Consider the following 27,597-nt stretch of genomic DNA (forward strand, 5'->3'; position numbering starts at 1 on the left):
GGGTAGGACCCTGCCTTCCTCCCCACCCAGCCCCCTAGGTCTAGATTAGACCATGTCAATGTATCAGCATAACAAACACTTTCAAACTCAGGGACTAAAGTTAGGTTCCTAAAAATCCATGGTGAGGGACCTTAGTAAAAGCAACCTGGTTATCAGAAGTGCTGAGTGCCTGCAGTTCCCAGGCTCTGCAGTGGGGTTTGAGGGTGCTCGGCACCTCAACAAACCAGGTTGCTATTTTTATGCTCTAAATATGGATTTAGGCACCCGGGTTTGCAAGTAGGGACCAGTAGCGTTCAACTCACATTTAGAACAAAAAGCAATGGGCTTAAACTGCAGCAAGGGAGATTTAGGTTGGACTTTAGGAAAAAGTTCCTAACTGTCAGCGTAGTTAAACACTGGAATAAATTGCCTAGGGAGGTTGTGGAATCTCCATCTCTGGAGATATTTAAGAGTAGGTTAGATAAATGTCTATCAGGGATGGTCTAGACAGTATTTGGTCCTGCCATGAGGGCAGGGGACTGGACTTGATGACCTCTCGAGGTCCCTTCCAGTCCTAGAGTCTATGCTAAGTGATTCCCGGTTTCCATTCCCCCCTTCCTTCCCTGCAGGGTCTGCATCCCATTTTATTTTGCTTCTGTCTCCTTCTCTTTTATCTCTCCCTTTTCCTTCCCTTCCACTTGGTTTCTCCCGGTTCCTCTTTCCACTGGAGGTTTAAGAATTCATCAAAAGGCTGCATATATTTGGCTTGAGCCAGCATCCTGGTTACAGGCTACTTTTGCTGAGGGTTTTCATACCATGAGTTTACCTACCTCTTCTGATACTGAGGTATTGGAGTGAACCCTGCAGTACTGCCAACCCCACATGCTCAAAAGTCATGAGCCAGGCCTCAAATATTTGAGATAAAAATAATTTTTCAGTGTCTATTTACCTTCTGTTTTCAGAACCTTTAGGGCATCCTATTTTCCAGCCTTTCTGTCCATAAAGGCTAGAAACAAAAGCTGAGCTGCTTGTGTGATTCTAAGACTCCAGGAGCTTGGGCTTTAAAACAACAAATATCATGAGACTTCTGATAAAACTGCAAGAGTTGGCAATCCTGTCCACGTGCAGAGGTACTGCTGGGCCTGGGATCTCACCCTGGCCTGGAGGACTCTGGATATGTCTGCACTGCAGCACATGTAGACACACCCGAGCTAGTTTTAATCTAGCTACCTCCAATAACAGTAAAGCCGCAGCAGCACAGACTTCAGCACAGGCTGTCCAACCTTGTCCAGGATCCAGGGTACATCATACCTGGTGGAGCTAGCCCATCTGAAGTCTGTGCTGCAGTGGCTTTGCTGCTGTTGGCATCCAAGATGGCTAGACGACAACTAGCCAAGGTATGTACGTGCTGTGGTCAGACTCAGATTGCCGTTTTGACATCTGCGTGAAATACTCGGGATGAACTCAGAGAACCTTAACATGGGAAGTTGGTGGTGTGGTGAAATATCGTGAAGAAACCTGCACTTTTTCATAGGCAAAAATAAAACCATTAAGTGATTTACTCTGGCCCAGTTACTGGCAAAACCCATCAACATCAGAGCATGAGGCCTTTTCAGATGCTCGCTGTCCATATGTGAAAAGTGTGATTTGTGAGACAAGGTGGGTGAGGTACTCTCTTATTGCACCCATTTCTGCTGATGCAAGAAACAAGCTTTCAAGCTACCAAGAGCTCTTCTGTGGGACTGGGAAAAGTCCTCCGAGCCTTACAGCTCAATACATCGTGAAACAGACACTGACTGCACTGAGGCTCCTACCTCGGTACTGAAGGCTCAGGTCCCATTGACTTCACCACCATTCTGTGAAGCCATTAGCAGCTGCGGGTGCTTAGCATTTCTGAAGATCAGGCTGCTTCTACTTAGCTGCCTAAATGTGGATGTCTAAATTTAGGTACCTAAATGCAAAAATGTTGGCCTCTGCCCAACAGCGAGAGTGAGGTATAAGTGAAGGCCCTTTATTCCTTTGTTAGGTGAAAGGGGTAATCCCAACACAGCGATGGCTGTCTGGACCATCGTCCTCCCTCCTATTAATCAAGACGAGAAACACTGATGCCGTTGCCACAGGCTGAGCTTCAGCAGAGCATGCGGGATCGAAGTGACATGGGGCTCAGGCTGCTCCTTCCGGTGTTCTCTCTCGCTTTCATCTTCATATGCCTCATTTGGAAGGAGAGCGAAGGTGTCCTGTGCCAGCCCTTGGGCGGCGACACACCTGATGAATCATGATTTGGATCAAGCTGTGTCTGATGTTTTCCCTAAAAGCTGAGCCACGTCTTGGGAGAGAAAATGCCTATGGGGACGGGTTGCTGCTGAAATTCTGGTAACACCCAACTGAGATCAGGTCCTTCTTGTGGTGGGTGCTGTAGACATTCTCCCTGCCCCCAGAGAATCTACACTCTCAAGAGAAGACAGGCCCAAGGTGGCAGAGATGAATTATCCTTGTGCTTAGGATAATGTGAAGTTAATGACCATCAGGTGCATAACTACAGAAATACCATGTACAGAAATAGACCAATCAACCCCCTTGGTTGGACCCACAATGACCAATTTTTCCATTTTTTATCATTAATAAATGGGAACAGCCTGGCTGGTATGAAAAGTAACCCCTGCTGATTGCTACCTGTATTCAGTGCCTGCAAGTCTCATCCCGCAACCTGCAGCTACAAAACAATTGTTCAAAGCGTAGCAACGCATAGTGCAAGTTAGCTGTCATGAATGGCTGCCTGCACGGGCTCTATCTTGGCACATTGCCAATCTCCCGCCAGGCCAGAGCTTCCAGTGACCTTACCGAGAAGTGTTCAGCCTTGGTGCAAACATTTTAAGCCATTGGATAGTGTCTAAATAGAGACACTCCAGGCTGCCTTTAAAAATAGTGGCCGTGATCTGATTATTCTCTTGCAATGGCTGGGGCTTGAGGCTCCATTGTGCTGTGTACCCTGCCAGCCAATCCTTGCCCCAGACATGGTGCAGTTTAACAGCATGGAGGTGTGTTTTGAAGGAAATCTGCCAAGCCCAAAGCCAGTTTTGCACTAGCCCAGTGAGCAACTGACAGTCTAGAGTTGTAGCTGGGTTACCAGTCACCACAGGATCTGAACATGCTTTGGGCACCCGGGAATGCTGCTGTACCAGGGAAGGGAGCAGAAAGCCCAGGATTTCTTTTCAAAAAACAAAATCAACATGAAGCGTGAATGTTTACATTTAGGAAATGCACAAAGCAAAACCCACCCCTAATATACAACAGCCCCCGGAGTGGGTCCGTAATGGGCAGCATACCTAGACTGAATCATTCTGAGCCTCGACAGCTCCAACTGCATTCAGGTGCAATCACTGCCTGTTTCTATTCCTTGAATCCAGTTCTTACAAGCCCCTGGGAACTGGCAGCTGAGGAAATGATTAACAGTATTTAAATGGGCCAATGACTCTCCTGTAACCATCCCGCTGGGGGCAGAAAAAGTAACTGCACCACAAAACCTGATCTCCCCTCATCCTTCCTGCAGGGTGAATTTGGGTGCCGAGCCTTGCACTGCAGAGTTAATGGCAGGGGCCTGATCTTCCCACCAAGTCAGATGCTTTTTCTGTAACAAGGCCCCTTTCCTGCATGGCGCGTGAATGTGCTGGAATCTGGCTTTGGGGGCAGGTGTTCAGTGTGGGATACTTTACCCCCTACCAAGCTGGGGCTGTTGGGATTTCTCCTTTATGCAAAGATGGTTTGGTTTGATATCGTTAACATCTCCCCACTTTGCACAGCTGCGCTTCCTGTTCTAGACACCAACATTCTAAGATGACAATGTGTCATGACCACATGAGCAAAGCTACTTGATGCACTGGGTTGTGCCAAGCCTCTCTTGGCTAGTAGGGGAGGGGCCTGGATATTCAACCCCTCAGCAGATGTTGGGGCTAGGAGGGCCTACTTGCTACTTTGGGGGTCCTGCTATGGGTAGTACAGAGTCGCATCTAGATCCATGTTACACTGTCCTAAGGAGGCCTGAGCTAAATCTGAGTCCAACATCTTCACTCAAAGTAGCCCAGAGAGCAGCTTCGCCAAACTTCAGCCATTCAGGCCAAAATGTCCCTGGCAGGTGAGTTTTTTTGTTTTTTTGTTTTGTTTTTTAAGTTTCAGCTAAAATAGTTTCTAAAATGAGACTAAAGAAAAATGGTTTTGCCCATGTGTTTCCATAACACAACAGTGTTCGTTGAGACGTTCTAGCACTTCTAAGCTTGGGAACAAGAACTTATAATTGACCTTGTGGTTAGCCCCTGTGTCAGGGATGTGCCTTTTGCTCTCACCATGAAAATTTGACCAAGATCAAAGACTCCAAATAATCTTTCTCGTGTGCTCAGTGGAGAATTGTTCGGAGAATTTCTCTGTTAAACTAAAGAGTCCACCTGCAGTGTGCAAGCTCCAGGGGCAGCCTTAATTCTGCTACTTCCAAAATTCTGAGCACGTGACTTAGCAGCCGTGCTGCTCTCTCAAGGTAGTTTGTCTCATATCTAGTGAGGAACTGCCATGGGAAGCCCACTAGCAGCTGGTATCGTGTGCGTCATGTGCTCAGCTACGTACGCTACAGTGAACAGTCTCCCCAGGACAACAGGCCTGGTGCTGCTTCATGGCATTGATCTCTGGAATGAATTTCATTTCCTGTAGGGGCTGTACACTGACACATCGTCTCAGCTCCACTAGCTCTCACAGGCCCAGGCAGGAAGTCCTACCGCTACGCCTGTCTGGCTCAAGAGCTCCATGCGTTGAGTTTATGAACTTGGTTCTCTAGCAGCAGCTGTGCAGCAGAGTGGCAGAAACCCCTTTGCAGGCAATGAAGGGGGCTCATGTTCCCCCTTTCTCTAGTTCTTGCTTTTCCCTCTTTGAATTCAGAACTCGCTGGGGTTCTCGCTCTCCCTAACAGAGGGAGAGTTAATGGGAAGGAAGTGCTTTCTGGGGACAGCAGCTAAGCAGAGTAGCGGGCACTGTGTTAAATCATGGAAGGAAAGCAGCGGCAAGAGAAATCCTGCCTGGGAAACCTCCTGCAGTTAGTGGAGTGAGAGAGGAAGCTTTGTGATGCAAGAAAGACATCAGAACCGTCCTCCTCTCTGCCTGTTTCTGTGCTCTGGGGCTTCTGCCTGGCGCTGTAGTGGCCCCAGAAAACACCCCAGTCCCTCCATCAGGGCTGTGAGACCCTTCGGTTTGCACATTCACTTTCACCCTGAGCTAATGTCCTGGGCTGCTCCCTGGCCCCATTGACCCTTTATTGCTTCCTGGCTCTAGGCTGCACTTTGTGCAATGTGGGGGATGGGGTCTGTTTGGGCCCCTGGGGCTGCATGCGCTACACCATTAGCTGAAGCCAGCGCACTGCAAGACACAAGTCCTGTACCTGTATCCACATCCCTGCTCGCAGGGGAGAATGCTCAGGTGGCTGTAAGTGCAGCATAGGAAGCTGGGATATTAAACACTCCAGCGAAGGCTCTTTTCTTCCCCATCAAGTCTCCTGAGTGCCTGCTGCCTTGTTCTTGCTGCATCTCATTGTTTCAAGTTACCTGGTGTGGCGAGAATTGCGCTGCGGTTGCCCACCATTGCTACACATGGCCAGCAGGGGGAGCCCACCCCCAGCACCAGTGCTCGGTGCACCTGGGAGAGTTGGTTCAACTTGACTCTTGGCTACTGGGGCTTCAGTGAAACCAGGTGAGTGCAGACTCCAGCTCCTAGGGATCGTGTGTCTCTCTGTGTGTGCCGCACCATGCCTGGGGGGCCCTGATCTTGCCTAGAGCTGCTGGGTGTTACTGCAGTCGGAGTAGCCCATCACCTTCAGCTCCGCGCCCTACGCACTTTGGTAGCTATAATTTGCTGCAGCACCAACTGGCTCAGCGCACACCCTGCCACTGGGTGGGGGGCTGAGGGGGGTGGCCAGGAAACCTGATTTTTCCAGCCCCCTTACGGCTGCCCAGACAGACAAGATCTCAGGACCCTTGTTCTGGGATTTCTCCCATCTGTGGCCCCACAGCTGCACCCAGCCAGCCAGCCAGGGGCAGAGCCTGACTTTTGGGGCGCTCTGAATGCAGCAAGTGCCAGCTGCTTCCCATCTTAGTGCCGGGTTTTTTTCAGAGATTCCAAGGCTAGAAGGGACCACTGTGGGCATCTAGCCTGAGCCCCCGGCCATAGGACTTCCCTGAGTTCATTCCTGTTTGAACTGGAGTAGATCCTTTAGAAAACCATCCAGGCCTCTGCAAACTTTGGTAAACTGTTCTGACGGCTCCAAATTTTTGCCTTATTTCCAGTCCGAATGTGTAAGCTTTTTTTTTTTTTTTAACTGTTTCTTTCAAACCTACACAAACTAAACCCAGATCAATCTGTAAAAAGCTCCACAAGCTACTTGTGCATTTGTTACCACCTCTGTGCCCCCTGTCTCGACCTTGAAAAAAATCTGTAAATCCTCAGAAGTGCTGGGAGGGCCTAGATGGGACACAGGACATACCTGCTCCTAATATTTTGTCCAGTGTTTTCTAGCTGTCAATTTCATTGCCATACCTGACAGCTGGGCAAAGGGGGTGTGTGGAGCAGCAGCTGGGTTTGAGCCTGTTCTCTCCTTCAGCCCCCGTTCAGCTCTTTGATTCTCGCCTCCTTAGTGCTTTCTCGCTCCAGTGCTTGGACAACCATGTTGGAGCAGCAGGGCCCATGAGACACATGTTGCAAGGAAAACCCCAGCAAGTGTGAGATTTGCATTCCTACTGGCTTACGCTGCTCTGGGGCCCTGAGCATACCCTAGCAATCTCAGGGTAGGGGCAGAGCAGCTCCGTGCCCCTGGCTGCAGGGCTGAGGCTGCTGCTGATTGCTCCAGGTAGGAGCAGCCCTGTGGGTGCCTGGGTCCCAGACGCGCTAACACAACAGGGATGCCCAGTTGCTGCTTTTAGCTCATTTCTTTAATAAGGAGACAGACATTGTTACAAAATAACAGTTTGACAATAAAGACAGGAACAACAGAGTCCACACAAGGAGGGGGTTGGTGTTAAAAGCAGTTTCCTGCTGGAGTTCAGCGCTGCAGAGACGGGTGCACTGGGGGAGATGCTGGGGGGTTGAGATTGGGAAGAGCTCAAGGGGGGGTGAGATTTGTATACAGAACCCTCAGGCGGAGGGGAGTGGAAGGAGGGGTCAGGAAGGCAGCACCCTGCCCTGGCCCAGCCTGGTGCTTGAATGTCCAGTGTTGAAGGCTGAGATCCTTTTCCTTCCCCAAGGCAGCAGAGCAGAGCAGAGCCCTAGTGCCTGTTACCCATGGGCCTGTGCTTGGAGGGGGCGGGGGGGAAGGGGGAACAGACACTGGAGTGGGATGTACCCGTTGCCAGCAGGAATTTCCCAGCTTGTTGCAGCCATGCATGCAGGGCATGAATGCCTGAGATGGCCCCCACTCCCTCCCCAGGGTGAGCTGGCTTCCTCTTGCCTACAGCTCCCTCCCCTGCTGCTTGATCCCAAGACCCAGGCCAGTCACAGCATGCGGGGGCAGGGCCGTCCAGCCCTGCGTCCCCTGCTGGGCTCACGCTGGGGCCAAGGATCAGGTCAGTCCTTCACCTGCTGCAGCCTCATCCCCTCTGGTTCACCTGTGCTGCTGCAGCAGCAGCTCTCGTTCCCCCTCTCACCTGCCCAGTGACCTTCCCCCCACTCCTACAGCTTTAGCCACATCTCCCATGAGCCGCTTCAGAGGGGTGGGGTTGGATTCTCTGCACCCCAGCCCTGGGGGCTGCAATGGGCGCACACATCCATGGGGGACATTCTGCTCTTCTCTCATCTCCTGCATAGCACGAGACAGAGCATCCCTCTTAGGGGAATGTCCAGTCTGGATGGAAGCCTCTTAATGCCTCAGGTTCCTGGCTCCTCTGTCCCAATGGCTAACAGTGCTCCCTGCTGCGAGCGGGGCTGACGGGTCCCTGGAACAGCCAGCAGCAGCTGTATGGGTGCAACCCACTCCTGTCTCCCTGGGAGTGGAGAAGGGGACTCAAGAGCTGGTTTAAATGTTATAGCTTAGCCCACCAATGGCAAGAACTTGAGCAATCTCTATCCCCATGCGGCCCCGCTGTCCAGGAGCTGCACTTGATCCAGAGAGGGGTTGCCCTACCCATCCCTGCTCGGACACAGAGTCCAAACTCTGCTCAATTGCCCCAATGCCCCTGGTTGGAGAGCCAGGGTTAGGCTGTGGCAGGAGCAATAGCAGGCCTGATCCCAGTCGGAGGCAGCCAGTAATGCATCAGATTCTCTTGGGTCTCTGTCCCCTGAAGAAGCTCATGACACAACGGACAGGGCCTTGGGCTGCATCCGACTGGGGACGGCTAGCACCGAGGAGCTCAGGCCACGCTTGTCTGCTGAAGGTGCTCCAGCATTTGCTCCCAGCGTGTAACAAAGGGATCCCAGCGCTTCAAACTGTGCCATTCCAAACCCAGCTGCACAGGGCGCCAGCTTGGCCATAGCTGCAAGCCATGGTGAGGACTAACCTCCAGGCCACAGCAAAGGTTAGCGTCCTGAGCCAGCCCTCCCCCAGGACGAGGGCTTGGGAGATCCTTAACAAAACACGCAGAGACGTTACCAAGAGGGGCCAGGAGGACACAGAGGATCACCTATCGGCCCATCCCACTCGAGGATCCTGGCAGGCCGTGGTCTAATATGGCTTCTAAGTTTGCTTTGACAGTAAAATGCATCAACACAGGACGGGACACCAAAGCCACAATGTTGCTGCTACCTGGACATGGCATAAATTCAACAAGATACAGTTTTGCATGTATAGATTACAAGACACACATGAAATTATCCCCCATACTGGCTTATTTACTCCTCAAATATTTGTGAATGGATCAGGCATGCTTTGTTCCTTATCATTTTTAATTGTTTTTTTTAACTGAAAATAAATGGATAGTGTTGCGCCTACTGACTTGGGCACTAAAGGTTGGGGATTTTTTTTTTTATAGGTCTTGCTCTATCCTCTTGGGTAAAATAAATCCACTCATGCCACATTTTAAAAATAACTCTGCAGCCTGGTTGCGTCCTGGCTGAGGTGTAACAAAGTGTATGGATTCTGCTCTAACCATGCTGCTATTTACATAGTGGTTCTCTGTCATGCATTGTTGGCTGTTCGTAGCTAGCTATAGAGTTATGTTAACTACATATACAACAAGGGATTTTGGATGAGGCTCAGATGGCTTGAGTATGTTTGGCGGGGCGGGGGGGGAGAGAGCTTTTTCCCTTTGAAAAAAAAAGTATTAAGTCACAGTTCCCGCCCTCTCCTCCTAGTCCCCCCCCCCCCCCCTTTAAACAGTCCAAGTTAAAAATGTGCCAAATTCAATAGCGCAGGACTCGATTCAGGGGGTGCGTTGTCCACTGCAGAGGAGTTCACACCTGACAGAGGCCAGTGGAACAGGGAGCAAAATGGGAGGGCGAGAGGGTTGGTGGTATCCCCCCCCAGCAATTGTGCCCTATGCCAGTGCTAAGCCAGGTGTGTTGAACTTACATTCTGCCCCCCCCAGTCCACCTTTAGTATTCTCTGTAATAATAAACGGAATGCTAGGCAGGCGGTGGTTGGCCATGGCATTAGAGGCTGATTTAAGGACTCCATCAATGGAAGTATGTAAGATGGGGCAACAGTCCAAGGCCTGGTGTGAAAGCAGAGCCCGTTGGGTTTACTCTCGCGAGTAAATTAACTCGTCTGCTTGTGTCACAATCACAAAGCTCTGGTGTGTTTATGTCACCTTGGTTCATAAAACTCCCATTAACCTTTCACTTTCTTGGACCAGCTCTGCTTATGGACTGGGGCTGGTGGTAGATCTGTGTCTAGCACATGCAGATGCACCCCGCTGCCCCTTTCAGAAAGGGAAACACTCCTTAGACCATGCTTGTAACCTGCTGAGGGCTGCTTTGCTCACTTTCCCATCACGCCAAGGCAGCCGGAGCTCTGAGGCAGTCGGATGCAGCACTTAGACGCTCTGGGGAATTGCCGCCTCTGCTCCTTAGACCTCCTGGCCTTTGCTGTTGTGCAGCAGGATGTACAATCAGCAGTGAGACCAGCTTGTGTTTAAAGCTCATGTACAGAGGGCTCCCTCCTACAGTGGTCCCCAGGCACCCTCCTGGCTCTTAGAACTGGAACAAACTTACGCTTCCCTAGTTACAGTTAGTAGGACTGCCAGGCTCATGGGTGCATGGAGCTCTCCTGCCGATTAAATATTGAAGCTCCAGCAGGACTGTGAGGGGAGGTGCAGTGTACAAATAAGGGATTACTAATTGTGGGAGGGAAAGGGTAGGGTGGAGAGGGGGTTGGGAGTGAAACATTCCCCAATTGTAGTAGGAGGGAAGGGGTGTGAAACTGACCACCCTTCTCCCCACAACCTAGACTCTCTGGGCACTGGTGAATTCCACCTCCTGTGAGGTATTCCAGACTCCGTGCCCCTGGCCCCACCAAAGCGTATGGCTCTTGCTCTCCTCACACTCTTCCTACTCACAGAAATACCATTTCAGCAGCTGTGTGGTGCTGTAGTCTGCTTCTCTACACCACAAGCTGTGGGGCTGGAAAACCAGGGTAGAGGCCAAGGCAGGAGCAGTCCCTCCAGTAAGCTTGCTAGTGGTGTGGCTAGTCACAACCTTCCCTGTGAAGACACTTCCATAGGCCAAGCCACATTGCCAGGAAAACGTAGATGGTAATCAGGGAGAGTTGCAGGGATACTCCAGAGCTGGCTGTCACGGGGCTGCAGCAAGGTCCTTTGAGGGATATTATGCAAAAGGTCCAGACTAAAACAGGCCTGGACTCACAGAAGAAAAGGAAACCAGTGGATGCACATCAGATGCTATTAGCCAATGCACTGGTCCAGCCAAAGCAAAGCCACTAACATTGAAGGCCTCTTAGAGACTGGGAAACTGGCTTGCTTGGTCTACGCCAGTACAGAGTGGGCTAGCAGGGGACTCCAATACATCTCCCTTGTGTCTCTGTGTAGCCTAATACCTAGTGAATTAATTATAACTATAAAGTGGAACAACTTCACCAGGGGAGATTAAGACTGCCTGCCATGAGTTCTCCTGTAGCCTTCTGGTTATGCTCTGCAGCTAGGATCTAGGCAATCCTGGTTTGAGGCTGCCTTCTGACACAGAGGGAGCAGGTCTGGTTTTACTTTTAATTGGCCCACATGCCAGGGACTGACCCTGACCCGACTCCCAAAGAGGTGGGAGATTCCTGTTTAAACCTCCTCCCTCTCCCAGGAAGACAATGGCTCCTGCAAAGGAGATGGGATTTAAACAAAGACAACCCACCCCCAGTCACCTGGGGGAGAGGAAATCCCTGTCCAAACCCCTTCTTAGGGGGTCGAGGGGAGACTGGCACTAGGCTAACCCACAACGCAGGCAAGTACCCTAACCACTGGACCATAGCGCGATCCTAACCCTTGGGTGGGCCCACCTAATACTTAATGAAAGTGGCCTAGTGTCAACGGGCAAGGACAAGGGTAAGAGCATGTAACCAACTCTTCCTCTCAGCAAGTAGAGGCAGGAACTGACCCAGCATGTCCAACATCTCAGGGGCTGGCCCAGACCCCTGAGCTAGAGGCAGATTCTGACTTTGCTGGGCCCCAATAACAGTTAATTAAAGTGGAACAGCTTCAACCGGAAGGCTAGAGCGAGCTCTCTTGTCACATCGCAGCTCCATTGCCACATTTGAGCAGCTCACTGCATGGGTCACATGCAGCCATATGGGTAGAAACACTGGGAGGGATTTGCACCTGCCTCACTAACACCCCAGCTCTAGCCTCTCAATTTGAGTTCTGAAGACCTTGTACCTTAAACTCTTCTCTTGGACATATCTGGGTCTGGATACTTTTAGGTCATGCATCTTCAGAAGACATACCGTAGTGCAACGCGTGATGGGACATGTATGCAAATCCTTCCAAAGCTGCTTGCATTTAAGACGTCGTTTAGCCTACATGGATGGCTTTAAGCAGCCATTTTGGTAAATCAACCTTGATTCTGCCTGATTGGGTGGGCCCGTCTCAAGTCCAGGTGCTACTGTAAGCCTGCCTCACAGTGGTCATTTGCATAAATATCCCATGATGCTGTTTTTCAAAACCAAGACTCTCTTGTGCTCTGTCCTGCACTGAGATTGGAATTGTGAACATTCAGTTATCAAAGACATGCACCCACAGCACAACCACACCCCTTCTTTGGCAATCACACGGGGGGCTGCAAGGTTCAATACCCTACCTAGCTCAGGGTCTGTATGCCCAGCAATGCACCTGTCGCACCAGAAGAAATTAAACCTTAAGATGTTCGATGGAGCCATGGACGTTCCAGTCCCAACGAGGCTGCTCTCTCGCTTCTCTGGGTGGCTGATGGGAGTCAAAGCAGTCACACGAAGGTGCCCAGATGTTCATTACAGCTCTTCTCCACTGACCCGCCTAGTCCAGCTGTACGTATCCCCAAAGCAAGCACAGTGTATCTGGTCAACTCACATTTTCAGGCTCAGCTGTCACCTTAGCACAATGTTTGAAGGTCCCAGTGTAAAACTGAAGAGAAAGGAAGACAATGCCCTGCCATGGCCTGGCACCTCCGGGACCCACGGCAGAAGCTGGCTTTACGCTTTCAAAGAACAGCACGTAGAAACGATGAGACATGCAGCGGAAGGAAGCGACTTTGCAGAATGAAAAGAACCATCCCTGTCTTTAACCATTTCCCCTGACAGTGCTCAGGACTGCCTGGAATCCCTTCCACAGTCACCAAAGGGTAGTGCAGCTTAAAACAAAATGGAAGCAAAAACCAAAAGTTACATAACTGAGGTATTGATAGCTCTGGGGCGCTTAGAATGTCCGTAGGTTATGCTGGGCTATGGAGCTTCCTATTTGTTCTTCCCGAGCGATGCGTCCACCTCTTCTTCCGGCTTCAGGGAGTGCCACTGGGCGATGGGCCGCCTGGGGTTAGCCAGCATGTCGGACCAATGCCGCAGCTCCGTGCCACTGGCGTTGGAACCAACAAATACTTTGCCGATGGCTTCGTTCTTCCCCAGCTTGTCGTAATCCAGGACGGTGATCACCACCTGCACTTTCTGGGGTACACAGAAACACTGTGTTATTACCAACATCGCAACTGCAAAATGGCCTGATGCCACTGAGAACCCAGTGGGAATCTATTGTAGACAAGCTTCCCCTGCAGCTGTGAGATGGGTACCAGCCTGGCCAATGATGCCTGATGGATCTGAGCACCTGTTCCCATAGGAACCATGTTCCCAGCTCCCCCAGGCAGCTAGACAAAGCTCACCCTGTATCTTCAGACAGCTCTCCCTTCTCATTTTAAGGGCAATGGATATTAAAGGGGCAGGTCTGTCCTGAAAACAAGCTATGTAATATTGACAGAACGTCTGCTCCCCATGTCCGAGTTTAGCTTCTGAAGCAAGTTCTTCCTCTTCCTCGAGCTAGACAGAGCCAATGCAGCTAAGGGCTTAGCCACACCCAAATGTTGCACTATTTTAACTCCACTGGTACAGTTAAAGTGGTACAGCCCCCCGAGCATGGATGCCATAACAACAGTATAAAGGTGCTAATACCAGCATCGCTAAACCCATAGGCTGGGTGAAGACACCTTTATACCGGAGTAACTGCACCCATCCTATTTCAGTAAAAAAAAAACACTCCCCCCTCCCCCCCGACCAGCAGAGTTATACCAGGCCACAAGCTGGTGGAGGGCAGGCCTGAGTTCCCCTTGGTTACACTCTGCACATCATTAAAAGTAACATGGCTGCAGCAGGGAAGGGAGTCACCGAGGTCAGACCATGATGGGGCCAGGGCTGTGCTGTGGGCCTCAGGGGCAGTGTGTGAAGGGGGTGGGGCTGTGCAGGGGTCACTAGTAAAGGGCCTGGTGCTGTTACGGGGCCAGAACCGTATGGGGGCTGCCGAGGGCAGAGTGCAGTGGGCACAGCGGTCTTCAAGGGCAGCAGATGAAAAGACCAGGGCCACGTGGGGGTCACCGAGGGCAGTGGGGATGGGGGGTCACCAATGGCCTCATTTGCCCAGAAGAGCCTTTCATTACAGGCGATGAAGCAAGAGGCAAAAAGGACCCAGCTTGACTTGCTTAGGGTCCTAAATACACATGTATGTGCTTAGCTTTATGTCCCTCCTTTGAGCCATTTGGCCTCAGATCCCAGGCTTGGGAGTTTGCAAGGCTAGCAGGCCAGCAGAAAACCCAACTTTCTGCGTGGAACCTGGGCAGGTCAGCCTGGAGCAGCTGAGAGATAATAGCACAGGGCCTCTATTCTAGCCATGCTTTGAGCAGCACCCGTGTCTTTGTCTCACTAGCTCTGCTCCTCCGCCCTCTGGTTGCCGTTAGCACAAGTTATTTCTGCAGGTGGTGATGGACCTTACTGGTGGGAGTAACCCTTGCTACAGGAGCCTAAGGACTGGTCATTGTAATATGCAACAAGGGGGTTCATTTCCAGAGATATGGAGCAGCCACAACTTCGGCCGAGGCCAATGGGAGCTCCAGGCGCCCAGTGACTCTGACATTCAGGCCCCAGTGATATTGGTAGCATATGCCCAGCATAGATCCTGGCTTTCTGTGCTGCCTCTTGTGTTCAAAGCATCCACCCTCATTACAGAGCAGGGACACGTCAGTCTGGAGGAGCTGAGCTCCTGCTCAGAACTAGCATGTATGAAATGCTGACTCTCATCTCTCCATCTCCGCTGTTCAGGGGGTGGATGTGTCTAGATAGGGGTGAGCAAACTTTTTGGCCTGAGGGCCACATCAGGTTTCTAAAATTGTATGGAGGGCCGGTTAGTGGAGGCTGTGGCTCCCCAAACAGCCAGGCATGGCCTGGCCCTGCCCCCTATCTGATCCCCGCCTTCTCACCCACTGACAACCCCCGCGGGACTCCTGCCCCATACACCCCTCCCTGTCCCCTGACCGCCTCCCACCGCCCAATCCAACCCCCCTCTCATTCCTGACACCCCCCACCCCGGGACCCCTGCCCCTTCTCCCTGTCCCCGACCGCCCCCAGAACCCCTGCTCCTGACTGCCACCCTGCCATCCCATCTAACCGCCCCCTTTCCTGACTGCCTCCCTGGGACCCCTACCCCCATTCAAGACCCCTGTTCCCTGCCCTCTGACTGCACCGACTCCTATCCACACCCACACCCCCTGACCACCATCCCAAACTCCCTTGCCCTCTATCCAACCCACCCTGCTCCCTGCCCCTTTACTGTGCTGCCTGGAGCACTGGTGGCTAGTGGCGCTATAGCCATGCCACCCAGAGCACAAGGACAGGCAGCCACGGCCCCTGGCTGGAGCCAGCCACACCACAACGCAGCACAGAGAACCAGGTCAGACCGCGGCTCTGCAAGAGCATTGAACCTGTGGCACGGTGAGCTGAGGCTGTGGGGGAGGGGCCAGGGCCCAGCAGGAGCGTCCTGTGGGCCATAGTTTGCCCACCTCTGGTCTAGATCATCTGAAGGCCTGGATGGTCACTTTATATGGGTGGATGTCATAGGGGGAAGGGTCTGATCCCTCCAATCAGAGGATCCCAACTCAGTCATGTGAGTTATCACTCACCCGTCTCTATGCCCCACCCCAAACCTCCCAAGACGAGAATTTCGGCTCAGGAACCTGTATCTGCTCAAAGGGGATCTCGAAGCTGAAGGACTCATTGAAGTAAGGGTTCAGGGTCTTCTTCTTCACAGTGGTCTTCTTCTTCTTCAGCCTCTTGCCATTCTGCATTAGGTGGATCTTCACATAGGGATCTGCAGGGAGAGCCCAAAGCAGGAGAGGTCAGAGCCAGCCCTACCTGCGGCCATACGGGAGCACACAGACTGTAGAGGGCAGGGTAGCCAGGTTGGATTTATCTGTGACATGGGGGTATGAGTTGGCAGAGTGCATCATGCAATGTAGCAACCTGCTGTCAAATCAGGAGCGGGCAGGAACAATAAGCAGATTCCATTTCTCTATCTGGCTACTGTTAAGTACCTACATGGGGGAAAGATACCTGAGAGCACAGGGCTCTTCAATCTAGCAGACAGCTCGGGTCCTGCAGGAAGATGGGCAGCTGTGATGGAAGCCGTACCTGTCGCAGCTGCTTCCGAACAGCCACTTCGGCTTGAGTCCTGTGTCTCAGGAACTCCTTGACCCCAGAGCGAGCCGTGTCCACGTTCCTTTGCACTGTGGTCAGTGCATACACAGGCAATGGGGAGCCCAGCCCCACAGAAAGTCAAAGGGCATATTGGGAGCAAGACCCGCTCCCTCCCTTGGGGCTGGGGGGGCAGCCACCCCAGAGGTGATGGCCTCAAGACAATAAGATGAAGGCTACTGGAGCACTGTGTTGCAGAGGGAACTCTCTGACCCTCTGTTCCTAAAGCTCATGCTTCAAGCCAGTCACTTGCAGGCGCCAGGGAGGAATTCCCCCACCCACCCCAATGTATGCGGGGGAGTGGTCTCCGTCCTTTGAAGCAGTAAGAATGGCCATGGCTGGAGACGGCACATTGGGTGGGGTGAGCCAGGGCTCTGAGCTGGCATTGATCATTCTCTCTCTCAGGTGCTTGACTGCAGTGTGTGGGTCACTTGCCAGGATTATCTGGGTGTCTCTCACATAATCAGTTCCCTACCATTGAAGGGGCCTCGTGCACTGGTGCACCTCAGACCCTCCTGTTCGCTGTCAGTGGCACAACAGTCTGGTCTCCTCTGGGCTGGAACACTTGGAGCTAATTTCGGTTGTTGGGTTTAAGGTGCGGGTGCTGGGTGGTCTGTGAGCGACAGGAGCTCAGACTAGATGATCTGTGTGGTCCCTTCTGGCCTTAAGTTGTATGACTCCATAACCCCACCAGACACAGCACTCAGCACTTGAGTTTCTGATTTAAAGGTGCTGAGCCCTGGGCAGGAATTCTGCCGGGGGGGGGGGGGGGGAGGTAGTCAGCAGCAAGATTGGGCTGGTGTGCTGGCTCAGGAGCACCATCTGGTGCTGTAAGGTGACTCTGCTCTTACCTGAGAGACCCCCGACGTCCATCTTTTTCAGGTTCTTGGCTTCCAGGATGCAGACGGTGAGTTTCCCAGCGGTGGGCACGTACCGTAGCGAGATGCAGATATCTCCCAGCTTCTCTGGCTGTGGAGCAAGGGGGAAAGCAGAGGTCAGTGCTTTTCCATGCCCTGGTATCCTGGGATATTTGCACTGAGTATCAGTCCCTCGGGAAACCATGGGAGGAGATCCAAGAACTCCCTCACCCATTGAGCTAGCCCCTGCATTGGACACCACACTGCATCGCTGGTGCAGGCCAGCAGGAGATCCATGACAGTGCCAGTCCCCAGCTGGTGGGAGAGGCCAAATCAATTCTAGCAGTTTTTACCAGATTTAAGGCAGGGCTTTTGCACAAGGAAGACACCTTGCTGTGGACAGCGGGACCTGAGTTCTGTGCAGGTCTCAGAGCCCAGGTTAAATTGGGGTTTCTCCCCATCACAGGGCCCCCCAGCTCAACATGAACTGATACCCAGAGTAGTATTTACCAGCTCCTGCCGTCAGACCACTGTACCAACAGTACTGAGTTCAGTCTCGCAACTCTTCCTGTGAGGTCACTATCCCACTGTGCAACTGGGGAAACCAAGGCACAGAGGGGTGGTAACATGGCAAAGTCAGATCTAAAACCAAATTCTGCTGACTGCCAGGCACATCACCGCACCACTTCTTTCTTCCTTAGCATTCATCAATGGAGCCTCCCATTTCCTGGGAGGTCTATAAGCATTATACTGACAGCGAGGCTAAGTGACTTCCCAAGGTCACACACCATGGCGCTGGCAGACCTGGCAATAGAGTCCTAACATATAGCTGTGAGACCCTTCTCCCTTGCCAGAGCTGGGAATAGACCCCAGGACCTTTGTCCCTTGCTCCCACCACTAACCCACTCTCCTGCAGGTTATCAATCTCCCATTGCAGGATGGATCCTCTTTCTCCCCCCATCTCCCCCCAGTACTTGCCTGCAAAGGCAACTCTTATAAGGACCTTGAAAGCACAGCCCACCCTTGAGGCTCAGCGGCTGCCTGATGAGCCCAAATCCTGACACTTTGCAGCACATTTTCTGAACCCACCTCCTGTTAGCCAGACACCACCCTCCCCTCACCTTGCCCTCCCATCTCACCTCCTCCTTCTCGCCGCCCTGCAGGTCTCTCCACTCCTCAATGGGCTGGCCCAGGTCCACTGTGTTCATGGGTACCTTGACCTCCCCAATGATGTCATGCTTGGAGAAGCGATCAAAGTCGTAGATGGCCATCACCAACGTTTTCCCGCCCAGCTCTTGGTAGGGAACCTGTTATGAAGAAGGACCCTTGCAAACCATTGCCATAGCCACATGGGACCTAGTGTAAGGAAGGATCTGACTGGTTGATGAAGGATCCGACAAGCGGTCATGCACCGCAGTGACTAAGGCTGGGACCTCTTCACCAGTTCTTGCAATGAGGGGCCAGAATTGCTGCGTCAGAGCAATAGCAATGCTCAGCCACACAGCTGCACATGTAGTGCGGGTCAAGGGCTCTGGTCGGTACTTATAACTTCGCAATCTGGGCAACTGCTTTGGTTCTCATTCAACATGCTGGTAAATTATTTACTGGGGACAGCCCCTCTAGCAGGGGAGGTGCAGTTCCTGATGGGGCATGGTGGGGGCAGGGGCAGAAGGCTGGAAGACAGACAGGAGTTCTGCCCTTCCCTTCCGACAGTATTACACTGCCTTAAAAGCAAGACTAACCATGGCAATGGCAGACCTGGGAATAGAACCAGGACAACTGTCCCCTGCAGGACAGAGTAGGGGCTGGGGACCACTGTGCTGGGGGAACTGGAAAGGGTCTCACCTTGAAGACGAAGGTCTCATTGAAGGACGGGTTGAGGGTCTTCTTCTGCACTTTGGTCTCGTATTTCTTCTTCTTGTCTGGGAGCAAGAAAACTTTGACATACGGGTCCGAGGTGCCGCCCATATCCAGCGCCGGGAGCTCAGCCGCTTGGAGAATACCCACTGTCAGCTGGAGGGGGAAGAGGGATGTTTCCCTCAGTGAGATGGCTCAGCAAGACGCTGCTCCCACTCCACACTGCATGGAAAAGATCCCCAGTGGATCTTCCAGCTCCACGTTCCCTCTGCCCCTGGCCAGTCAGGGACGGTGCTTGGTCACCCTCTCCCAGACCCTACTGCAGCTGGGGGCGGGAGATCACTTGCTGAGCCATGTATTCCCACAGACGGTGCTCTCTCTGTGCTGACAGTGAGCCTGCCAACTCTGGGCTCAGGGCCCGGTGGAGAGGCACCTTCCATCCATCTTCCCCTTCCTCACATCCCAGGGTGCTTGAGGAGTGCTAGAAGGGGCCCTTTCAAAGGGCATGTGAGACAATCATGGTGAGGATAAATTTCCTCCCCAAATTTCGTCCTTTTGCAGGTACCTGTGCCACTCAGAGGCTAGTGTTCACCCTGTGCTCTTTAACTGGAGTTTCCAAGGGTGAGTCCTTCACTCAGACCCTCTCCCCACAGCCCTCCCACACTGCCCTGCCCAACCTCCCCTCTCCTGCCCATGTCACCTGGTTAGCCTGGAAATCATAGTCCAGCGAGAACTGCAGCTTGCCCAGGTTCTCTGGCTCCTTCTCTTCCTCCTCGCCTTCTCCCTCCGTCAGGCCCATCTCCGCGTCGTCGTCGTCCTGTTTGTTCTGCAGAGGATACAGAGCCTGCCGGCTTAGCTACGAGGCTTCAGACCCTGCCAGCTGATCACACGCACACAGCTCTTCCCCGGCTCGGTGCCTCGGGGATTCCCAGCCTCAGAATTCATGCACCAGTGTCACCAACTGAGAGGAGGCAGGAGGCTGAACTGGGGTTCCGTTCAGTGGACTCCCCAGAGACGCTACCGCCCTCTACTGAAGGGACAGCAAGCCCTGCTCTACTGTGTAACTGGAGCCTGAACACACGTGAGCTTTGGGAGCAGAAGGACCTGATGGCTGTGCAGCCCTGGCAGCATAGCAATGGCTGGGAAGTAATGGATCTGTTACAGAAAACAGCACTGCTGGGAAAGCAGGCATGGGAGAAACCACTGCAAAGCAGGGAGGTCACTAAGTGGTCAGCACTGGCCGGACATAAAGGGGAGGGAGCGGTTACTTACTTCCTATGGTAACTGGAGTTCTCTGAGATGTTTTGTCCCAGTGGGTGCTCCACGGGAGGATGTGCACACACTCGGGCACTCTTGACTAGAGATTTTTTCATTAGCAGTGTCTGAGGGTCTGTGCCTGTGCCATATACCTCCTCATGCTCCAGCATGAGGGCATATAGGGAGGAATGGACCCACACCACTCCAGTTCCTTCTCAACCTCACAGAAGCAGAGGGAAAGGAGGGCAGTGGGTGAAGGGACAACACATTTTGAAGTTACTGTCCAAGGAAAGTAACCTCCCCTTCTTCTTGGAGTTATTGTCCCCATGGGTGCTCCACAAAAGGAGGCTCCAGAGCAGTACCTCAGTGAAGAGGTGGTGCTGAGGAGGCGGATTCAGTGAAGAGTTTAGAACAGCTTTACCAATGGCTGCGTCCACTCTGGAGGCACATACTAAGGCACAGGGGTGTGAGAATGTGTCCTTGAGGGGGACCTTTCTCAGGAGGGCTGTGGGCATGGATTGAGCCCTCGTAGAATGAGCACTGACTTTAGGAGGGATGCACTCATAGCATGCCAGAATACACCCCAAAACCCATTTAGATAGTCTCTGGGTAGAAACAGAGGGACCACTCATCCTCTCAGCAAAGAAGATGAAGAGCCTGGGGGAAACCCTGAAAGGTACAGTCCTGTGTAGGTAGAGGGCCAGAGTTTGTCTTGTGTCTTGAGTATGGAGACTGGCCTCTTGCCTTAAAGACTGAGCGATAGGATAAAAGATCCGCAGTTGGATGTTGTGATGAACTAGGAATGTTCTCAATGTTTTCTCTGAATACTCTGTTGGTGCCTCAGTGTCCCCTATGCAGTTCTTAATATCTAGGTGGTAGGATAAGGGTGTGTGATTGCTGCAGAGCAAAGGGCCAGTGCACCTAAATGCCTGACACTCTGTCTTCTAGCAACTGATGGCCTGGGCCCTTCCTCTGCAAAGGTGCCAATTGAAGGTGTTGGAGACAAAGGGATCAGGTGACCTCCTGGCCCAGGAAAGGAGCTGAGTAGAGAGGAGGGGGTTGTTAGTCTGGAGCTGGCTGAGGGTAGATGTGGGGGTCTGGCTCACTGCCCCCCAGAATGGACCCGGTCGAGGGGTCCGGTTCGCTGTATCTACAAGCTCTGTTTTAGACCCTGATCTTGTCAACGAATAAACCTCTGTTTTACTGGCTGGCTGAGAGTCACGTCTGACTGCAAAGTGGGGGTGTAGGACCCTGTGGCTTCCCCAGGACCCCGCCTGGGTGGGCTTGCTGTGGGAAGCGCATGGAGGGGCGGAGGATGCTGAATGCTCCAAGGAGAGGCCCAGGAGGTGAAGACGTGTGAGCTTCTTGCCCTGAACAAGTCTGCTCCAAGGGAGAGGAGGCTCCCCAAAGTCCTGACTGGCTTTGTGAAAAGCAGTTCCAGAGCATCGCCCGGTGACTCCGTGATAGATGTCCTGACCATAACTCCGACGAAACTTTAGAGAGGAAACGAGGTATCTGTCAGGACAGAACACTGTGTATGGTGGCCCCTAATTCACCTACCCTCCTGGTCATGAGGAGTGAAGTCTTGAAGGGCAGATAGAGGAACGAACAGGTTCCCAAGGATTCAAAAGGAAGCCCTCTTAACACATGAAGCACTAAATTGAGGTCCCAGAGTGGAGCAGCCTCCTGCACTGGAGGAAATAAGTTAAGGAGGCCCTTAGAAATGTTGCAGTTGTAAGATGGGTGAAGAGCAAGAATTCTTCAACTGGCTGGTGAAATGCTGTGACAGCAGCTAGATGAACTTTGACCGAACTCAGGGAGAGACCCAGCAATTTCAGGTTTAACGGGCAGTAAAGTGAAGACTGGCAGGGGACATAGAGCAACGAGAGCACCAAATCCAGAAATGCTTCCACTTCTGCACATAAGTCTTTCTTGTGGTGGGCTTCCTGCTATTCACCAGAACTGTCTGGACTGCAGGAGGTCACTCTTGCTCTAAGCCCAGAAGCCGTCATGAAGCCAGGCCTTGAGAGGCTGGGGTGGGTTGTACAGCCCAACTCCTGTGTCAGGATGTCTGTCAACAGAGGGAGGCGAAGAGGCACACACAGCGAAAGACAAGTCAGAGCCTGGAACCATAGTTGTCTTGGCCACACCTGGGCTCTGGGCAACATGGAATTAGGCGTCCTGGAGGTTGAAGGTGGTGAACTGGCCCCGGGATCTAATGATGGAATAACTCCTGCAAGGGTGACCATCCTGAGTGCTGCACCTGAATACGGAGTGTTTAGAACTGAAAGGTCCAGAATCAGTCACCACCCTCCTTTTCTCTTGGGGCCAGGCATAGAATCCCTTTCTGACGAAGCCCAAGGGAACAGGTTCTAATCACCCCCAGTTGCAGGATGGATTTAGGAGCCCCTCATGAGAAGGGTCCCTGAACAGGCAAAGGGAGGAGGAGGGAAGGGAGCCATGGAGCTGAAATGGATGGAGTAGCCCATCAAAATCACCTCCAGTATCATTTGTCTGAGGTGACATGCTCCCAGAAAGGAAGAAAATAGGCAAACTGTTCCCATAGGGCAGGTGGATGGAGGGTTGATACAGCTGAAGATCCAATGGGGAGAGCTTTTGGTCCTTGACTAATGGGTCAAAATGGTTGTTTGGATGAGGTAGCCAACTGAGAGGTGAAGGTGGAAGATAGGCCTTTCTTATGTAGCCTGGGCTTCTTTCTAGGCAGCTCAACCAATCTTTGGGGCCTGAGAGTACACAGGACATGAGCGTTGCCTTGTCTGAGGCTTGCTATATCTTCTCTTTGTAGATAGTGCATGTGTGCTGAGAGATCACAATATTGTCCTAAGTCCACGGCGCCACTAAAAAGTTCAGGCCCTTTAAAGGGCCGGTCTTCCACGGTGTTTTGTACCTCCCTGGGCAGGCTGGAGGACTGGAGCCTGGAGGCACAAGGCATGACTACAGCAGTAGCCATAGAGCACCAGGCTGTATGTGCCACATCAAGGGAAGCCTAATTGTCTGACCCTCTGTCATAAGAGCTGGAAATGGCTCTCTCTTGTCCTGAGGCGACAAATCAGTCCAATGGGAAAATTTAGAACAATTTGTAAATTCACCTTTCGCCATCAGGGCTTGATAGTTGGTGATTCTGAATTGAAGGGAGGCCTTTGAGTAGCTGATACAACCTAGCAGGTCCAGCCATTTAAGCTCCTTATCAGTTGGTGTTGATGTGAAGCAACAGTGCCTACTTCTCTCATGGGCAGTGTTGATGGCCAGAGAGTTAGGGGTGGGATAGGGAACAGGTGCTCCAAACCTTTGACTGGGACATAGTATTTTTGATCTGCCCTCTTGCAGGTGGGTGAGATGGCAGCCAGAGTCTGCCACACTGCACAGGTTGGTGTCAGTAGGGCCTCGTTGACAGGTTAGGTTCCCCTGCCCTGAGGGGAGGCATGCAGGATGTCCACCGCTGAGTGCTGCTGATCCTGGACTTCCTCCAGAGGAATCTATAAAGCCTCCACTATGTGTTTCAGAGGGTCCTCAAAGGCTTTGAATCATCCATGTAGGACAGTGGAGGGGGCACAGCTGCCTCATCTGGGGAGGAAGAGGATGGTGGTGTCTTCTCCTCTGTTTTCAATGGTGAGTCTTCTTGAGGAGGACGAGGAGGTCCTGAGGATGTTATTGGCCAATAATCTTGGTGGATCCTCTTGTGTGACGACACCCAGTAGACTTAGTCCCTGCGAGGGGCCCAATGGTTAAAAAAAGCCCTTCTGGAAGGGGCATAAGAAAAAGGGGCAGGGCCCCAGAAGTGTTCCTGCCAGTGCTGATGGGTCATGCATAGGCTGGTTCCTGGCATCTCATCCTCAGGGAATGTCAAGGGAGGGAGGGTGAAATGAGTCGGTGGGGGAGCCTTGAATGGATACCTCTGAATCAAAGGAAGTGTCCTCTCCCATGTTTGGTGGTGGAGCTAGTGGAGTTAGTACCAGGCTTGGATCGGTACTAGGGGACGAACTGGCAATTGTGATGGTGCCGGTGGGTGAGCATTTATATGAGGCTGTGGCAGATGTGTTGGTTCCAGTTGGCATGCAGGTGCCAGTGGGAAAGTCCTCCCAGTACGCTCAGCACAGGGGACTTAGTTCCTCCAAGATCTGAAGGTCCTCATGAACGAGGAACAAGGAAGGCACCAGTAAGCCTGGGGACTACTCCTTTGGGTGAAACACCTCTAGTGGTACTGGAGACAGTGGACCCATTTGCTCTGGAGAGGACCGGGTGAAGCTAGATGGTACCAGATGATATGGTTTCTTCAAAGAGTCCTCTCTCTTCAAGGAGTCCTTCTGTTTGGAAGAGTCTAATTCTGGTACCAATGGGTCTATTGTTCACCGCTTGGTGGTAGGCTTTTCAGTGTGCAGCTTTCGCAGAAGAAGCCTTCTTTGGAGGTGTCAGTGCCTTGGTACTGTGACTGATAGGAGCTTCAACAGGAGATGTGGTCTCCTTGCTCCCAGGTTAAAGCAGGTAAAAATATATGTACAGGTGAGTCACAGTCTATAATGTCAAAAGGTAGCAGAGATGTAGTGTTCTGTCAGTTTCCCAAAAGTCTTTCAGGGCTACCCAGGATAACTCTGGGGATCTCTGTCTCCTTGTTCAGTTTTCTGCCCTGTTAGAATCCAAACAGCCAAGAGATGAAGAATTTGTCCTTGTGTCCATATTTATTGCTCCTTCTCACAGAAGCCAAGATGACAGTAACAGCTCCCACGCATGCCCCATCTTCATGGAGGTGGTGGGGTGGGGGAGGAATGCACTTAACAAAGGCTTTGATCTCACACACAAGGCCCATTTGCTCTCTCTGGTACAAGTTCTTCATTTGCATGGCACACGGCTTCCTTCTCGCTTGATAGGTTACTTAGCTACAGGGATACATACAACGCAAACATTTGCCATTACATTATTCCAGGGCACTGATAAATGAAAACAATGCATACAACATCCCACCAGTTTTTCATGAAGGTTAAACACATTCTTATATATCTACTTTGAATAATACTAACACACACATGAGCTGTGAGTTTGTCAATTCTCAGCTGACGCCGTGGCCTTGACCAGAGCTGGCACTTGCCTTACCAGCGTCACACCCATTATGGGGCTGGCAAGACTCGAATCCTGGGGTCTTGGGCGTATGCAAAAAGGGGAGAAGGGGGAGCCCCCTCTCCCAAAGCTAAGAAATCATTCTAAGAAAATGAAATAATGAAACAACTAAAGCAGCAAGGTAACAGACACTACAGAATTCTGTCTCGAGCCGCAGGTAGTTGAGGAAAAGCGGGAGGGGCACAGGACCACTCCTCCTTGACACCCTCGTACCGGAGCATAAGAAGGCATGTGGCATAGGCACAGACCCACAGACACTGCTAACAAAAATACCTCCAGGCGAGTGCACCTGCGCATCCTCAGGCAGAGAGGCTATAGGGACAAGAATTCCAATAACAGAGGGAGGAGCCCTGGGTGGATGGAGGGCATGACCTCCCTACAGATGGGCCAGGAAGGGGAATGGGGACGTGGCCCTTGTGGTAAAGGACTAGAGTAAAAGCCCCCCAGCCTTTCCTGCATGGAAGGCTACAGGAACCCACCTACCTGCCAGGGAATGTAGGACCAACATTCAGAAACTGTCACCCAAAGACAAGGCAAAGTGGCTTGTCCAAGAACTGTGGTGGAGCAGGAAATTGAACACCAGGCTAGTGCCCAAACCTCTGGCCTGTCCCTCCTGTCATGCATTATCTGCTACATATTAATCTATTCAGGGGAGGGAGGCATCTAGGAACCATGTAGCAACGATCTCTTAGATGTGAACAAGGCATGGGAGCAGAGCCACAGCTCAGCTGGGGAGCTCCCCTCTGACCTCCCAGATCTTAGCCTCAGACACAACTTGTAGCCTGTGCTTTGCAAAATGGGGCTTTGTATAGTTTGTATAGAGCAGTGGATGTACTGGAGCCCCATCTGCCCACTCTCCCTGGAGAACTCTTCAACATGCATTGGGCCTGCCATGCCTAAGTTTTGGAGCTAATTGGTGCATGGACAACCCCCCACTTTCCATGGCTGATAGAGAAGCAACATTCACTTTGCCACCTACCATGAGTTGCCATCCAGGTTAGTCAGAAAACATGGAGACAGAACAACATAGAAGGAGGACAACGAGAGCACAGAGAAGGAAGAGAAGGACATTATAGAGACAACCACCACAGAGATAATCAACAACACTCAATGTGCGTGAGAAACAACAGACTCCACCCTCTTAAAGGCACACTGTACCCAGGCTGAGTGTGCCCACTGGAGTGGGCTCTATACTTTTAAGCAGTGAATTTGGAAAGTTTTGTCTGCACCAACATTGATTTTATACATACTCAGCCAATCTCTAAAAGCGGGGTGCCCATTCATGCATTTTGCCCTTGCTACATGTATCTGAAACAAGCCAATTTCTCCTTTCCCTTTAATGGAAAAGTGCCCAGCAAAGCCACTGTAGTTGCTACCAGTCCAGTGTTTCTCTGGAAACCAAAAGCACAGGAAGGAGAGAGAGCAAGAGAGAGAGAACATGATTTTCCTTACAAAGAGAACACGTTTAGCAGGACAGCACCATACCCCGTTCTATAACCCTTGTCTTAAAGGGACAGAGATGGGTGGAGAAAGGAAACTGACATGAAAAGTAGGGGAAAATGAAGCCACTGTGACATCCTGGCTAAGTGTGCATGACCGTGTCTCCCCTGGCTGATGGATAGAAGCCCAGCTACTTGTGCTGTCCCCTGCAGAGATTCTCCTTTAGCTCAGGTGGGTGAGGTCTGTCTTTGCAGAGCGACCCGGCCTGCTTTCTGCTCCATGGAGCATGTAAGAATAACAAGCAACTGTTTATTCAGCCCTTTTGGAATCCCCATCCCAGCTGTGGGCATTCTGAAGAGCTGTGCTCTTGCTGAGATCAGGCCCATGCCAGCGATGGCCACCAAGTGCATGGCAATAGCTCTTTCCCCTGTTCCTTTGTATATGCATAAGCCTGTCACTGCCACTGCAAGCCCTGGGTCTGCACTGACCCTCAGCCTCTGTCTCATACCAAGCGGCCTCCTGCCTGCTGCTAGGACTGTCCCTCCAGACACTGCACCTCTCTTTAGTGCTCTGGAGCTAGGCGATGTCACTAAGGCACCAGCCTGCCGTGGGGCAATGGGAACTCCAGGAGAAACAATCCTTTCCAAGCTCTAAGCAGGCCCACTGCACCCACGCACCCCTTGGATGCAACATGCTACCCTGAGCTCCCCTCCACACCCTGTGCGGGCAGCACAGACTCCAAGGGGTACTAACAGATGATGCACAAGGGGCACAAATTGGCATGGTGGGTCAGGCTTCTTGCACCATTCCCTACTGCACACCTGCCAGGATGGCCCTACAGGTGTCTTTCTAGATACATGGGGGTGGTGATCGCCTCCTAGGTTTCATCCTCTGCTTGTGTAAGTAGCA

General features: G+C 52.0%; 1 protein-coding gene across 3 annotated transcripts in view; it reads right to left on the reverse strand.

Moving 5' to 3' along the window:
* Positions 1–10,959: 10,959 nt before the first annotated feature.
* Positions 10,960–27,597, reverse strand: part of SYT2 (synaptotagmin 2) — a 217,877-nt gene continuing 201,239 nt past the window's right edge. For 2 of the 3 annotated variants that reach the window (XM_032791886.2, XM_032791885.2), the window contains exons 5-10: positions 19,559–19,684; positions 18,847–19,014; positions 18,141–18,308; positions 16,996–17,113; positions 15,628–15,761; positions 10,960–13,078 (exon numbers count right to left, since the gene is read on the reverse strand). In XM_032791886.2, coding sequence (XP_032647777.1) covers positions 12,872–13,078; positions 15,628–15,761; positions 16,996–17,113; positions 18,141–18,308; positions 18,847–19,014; positions 19,559–19,684 — 921 coding nt within the window. In that variant the 3' untranslated portion in view covers positions 10,960–12,871. The remainder of the gene's footprint in view (positions 13,079–15,627; positions 15,762–16,995; positions 17,114–18,140; positions 18,309–18,846; positions 19,015–19,558; positions 19,685–27,597) is intronic. The other variant, XM_032791887.2, reaches the window with a different exon arrangement.

The sequence above is a fragment of the Chelonoidis abingdonii genome, chromosome 4 (genome assembly GCF_003597395.2).
Source record: "Chelonoidis abingdonii isolate Lonesome George chromosome 4, CheloAbing_2.0, whole genome shotgun sequence".
Taxonomy (NCBI): Eukaryota; Metazoa; Chordata; order Testudines; family Testudinidae; genus Chelonoidis; species Chelonoidis abingdonii.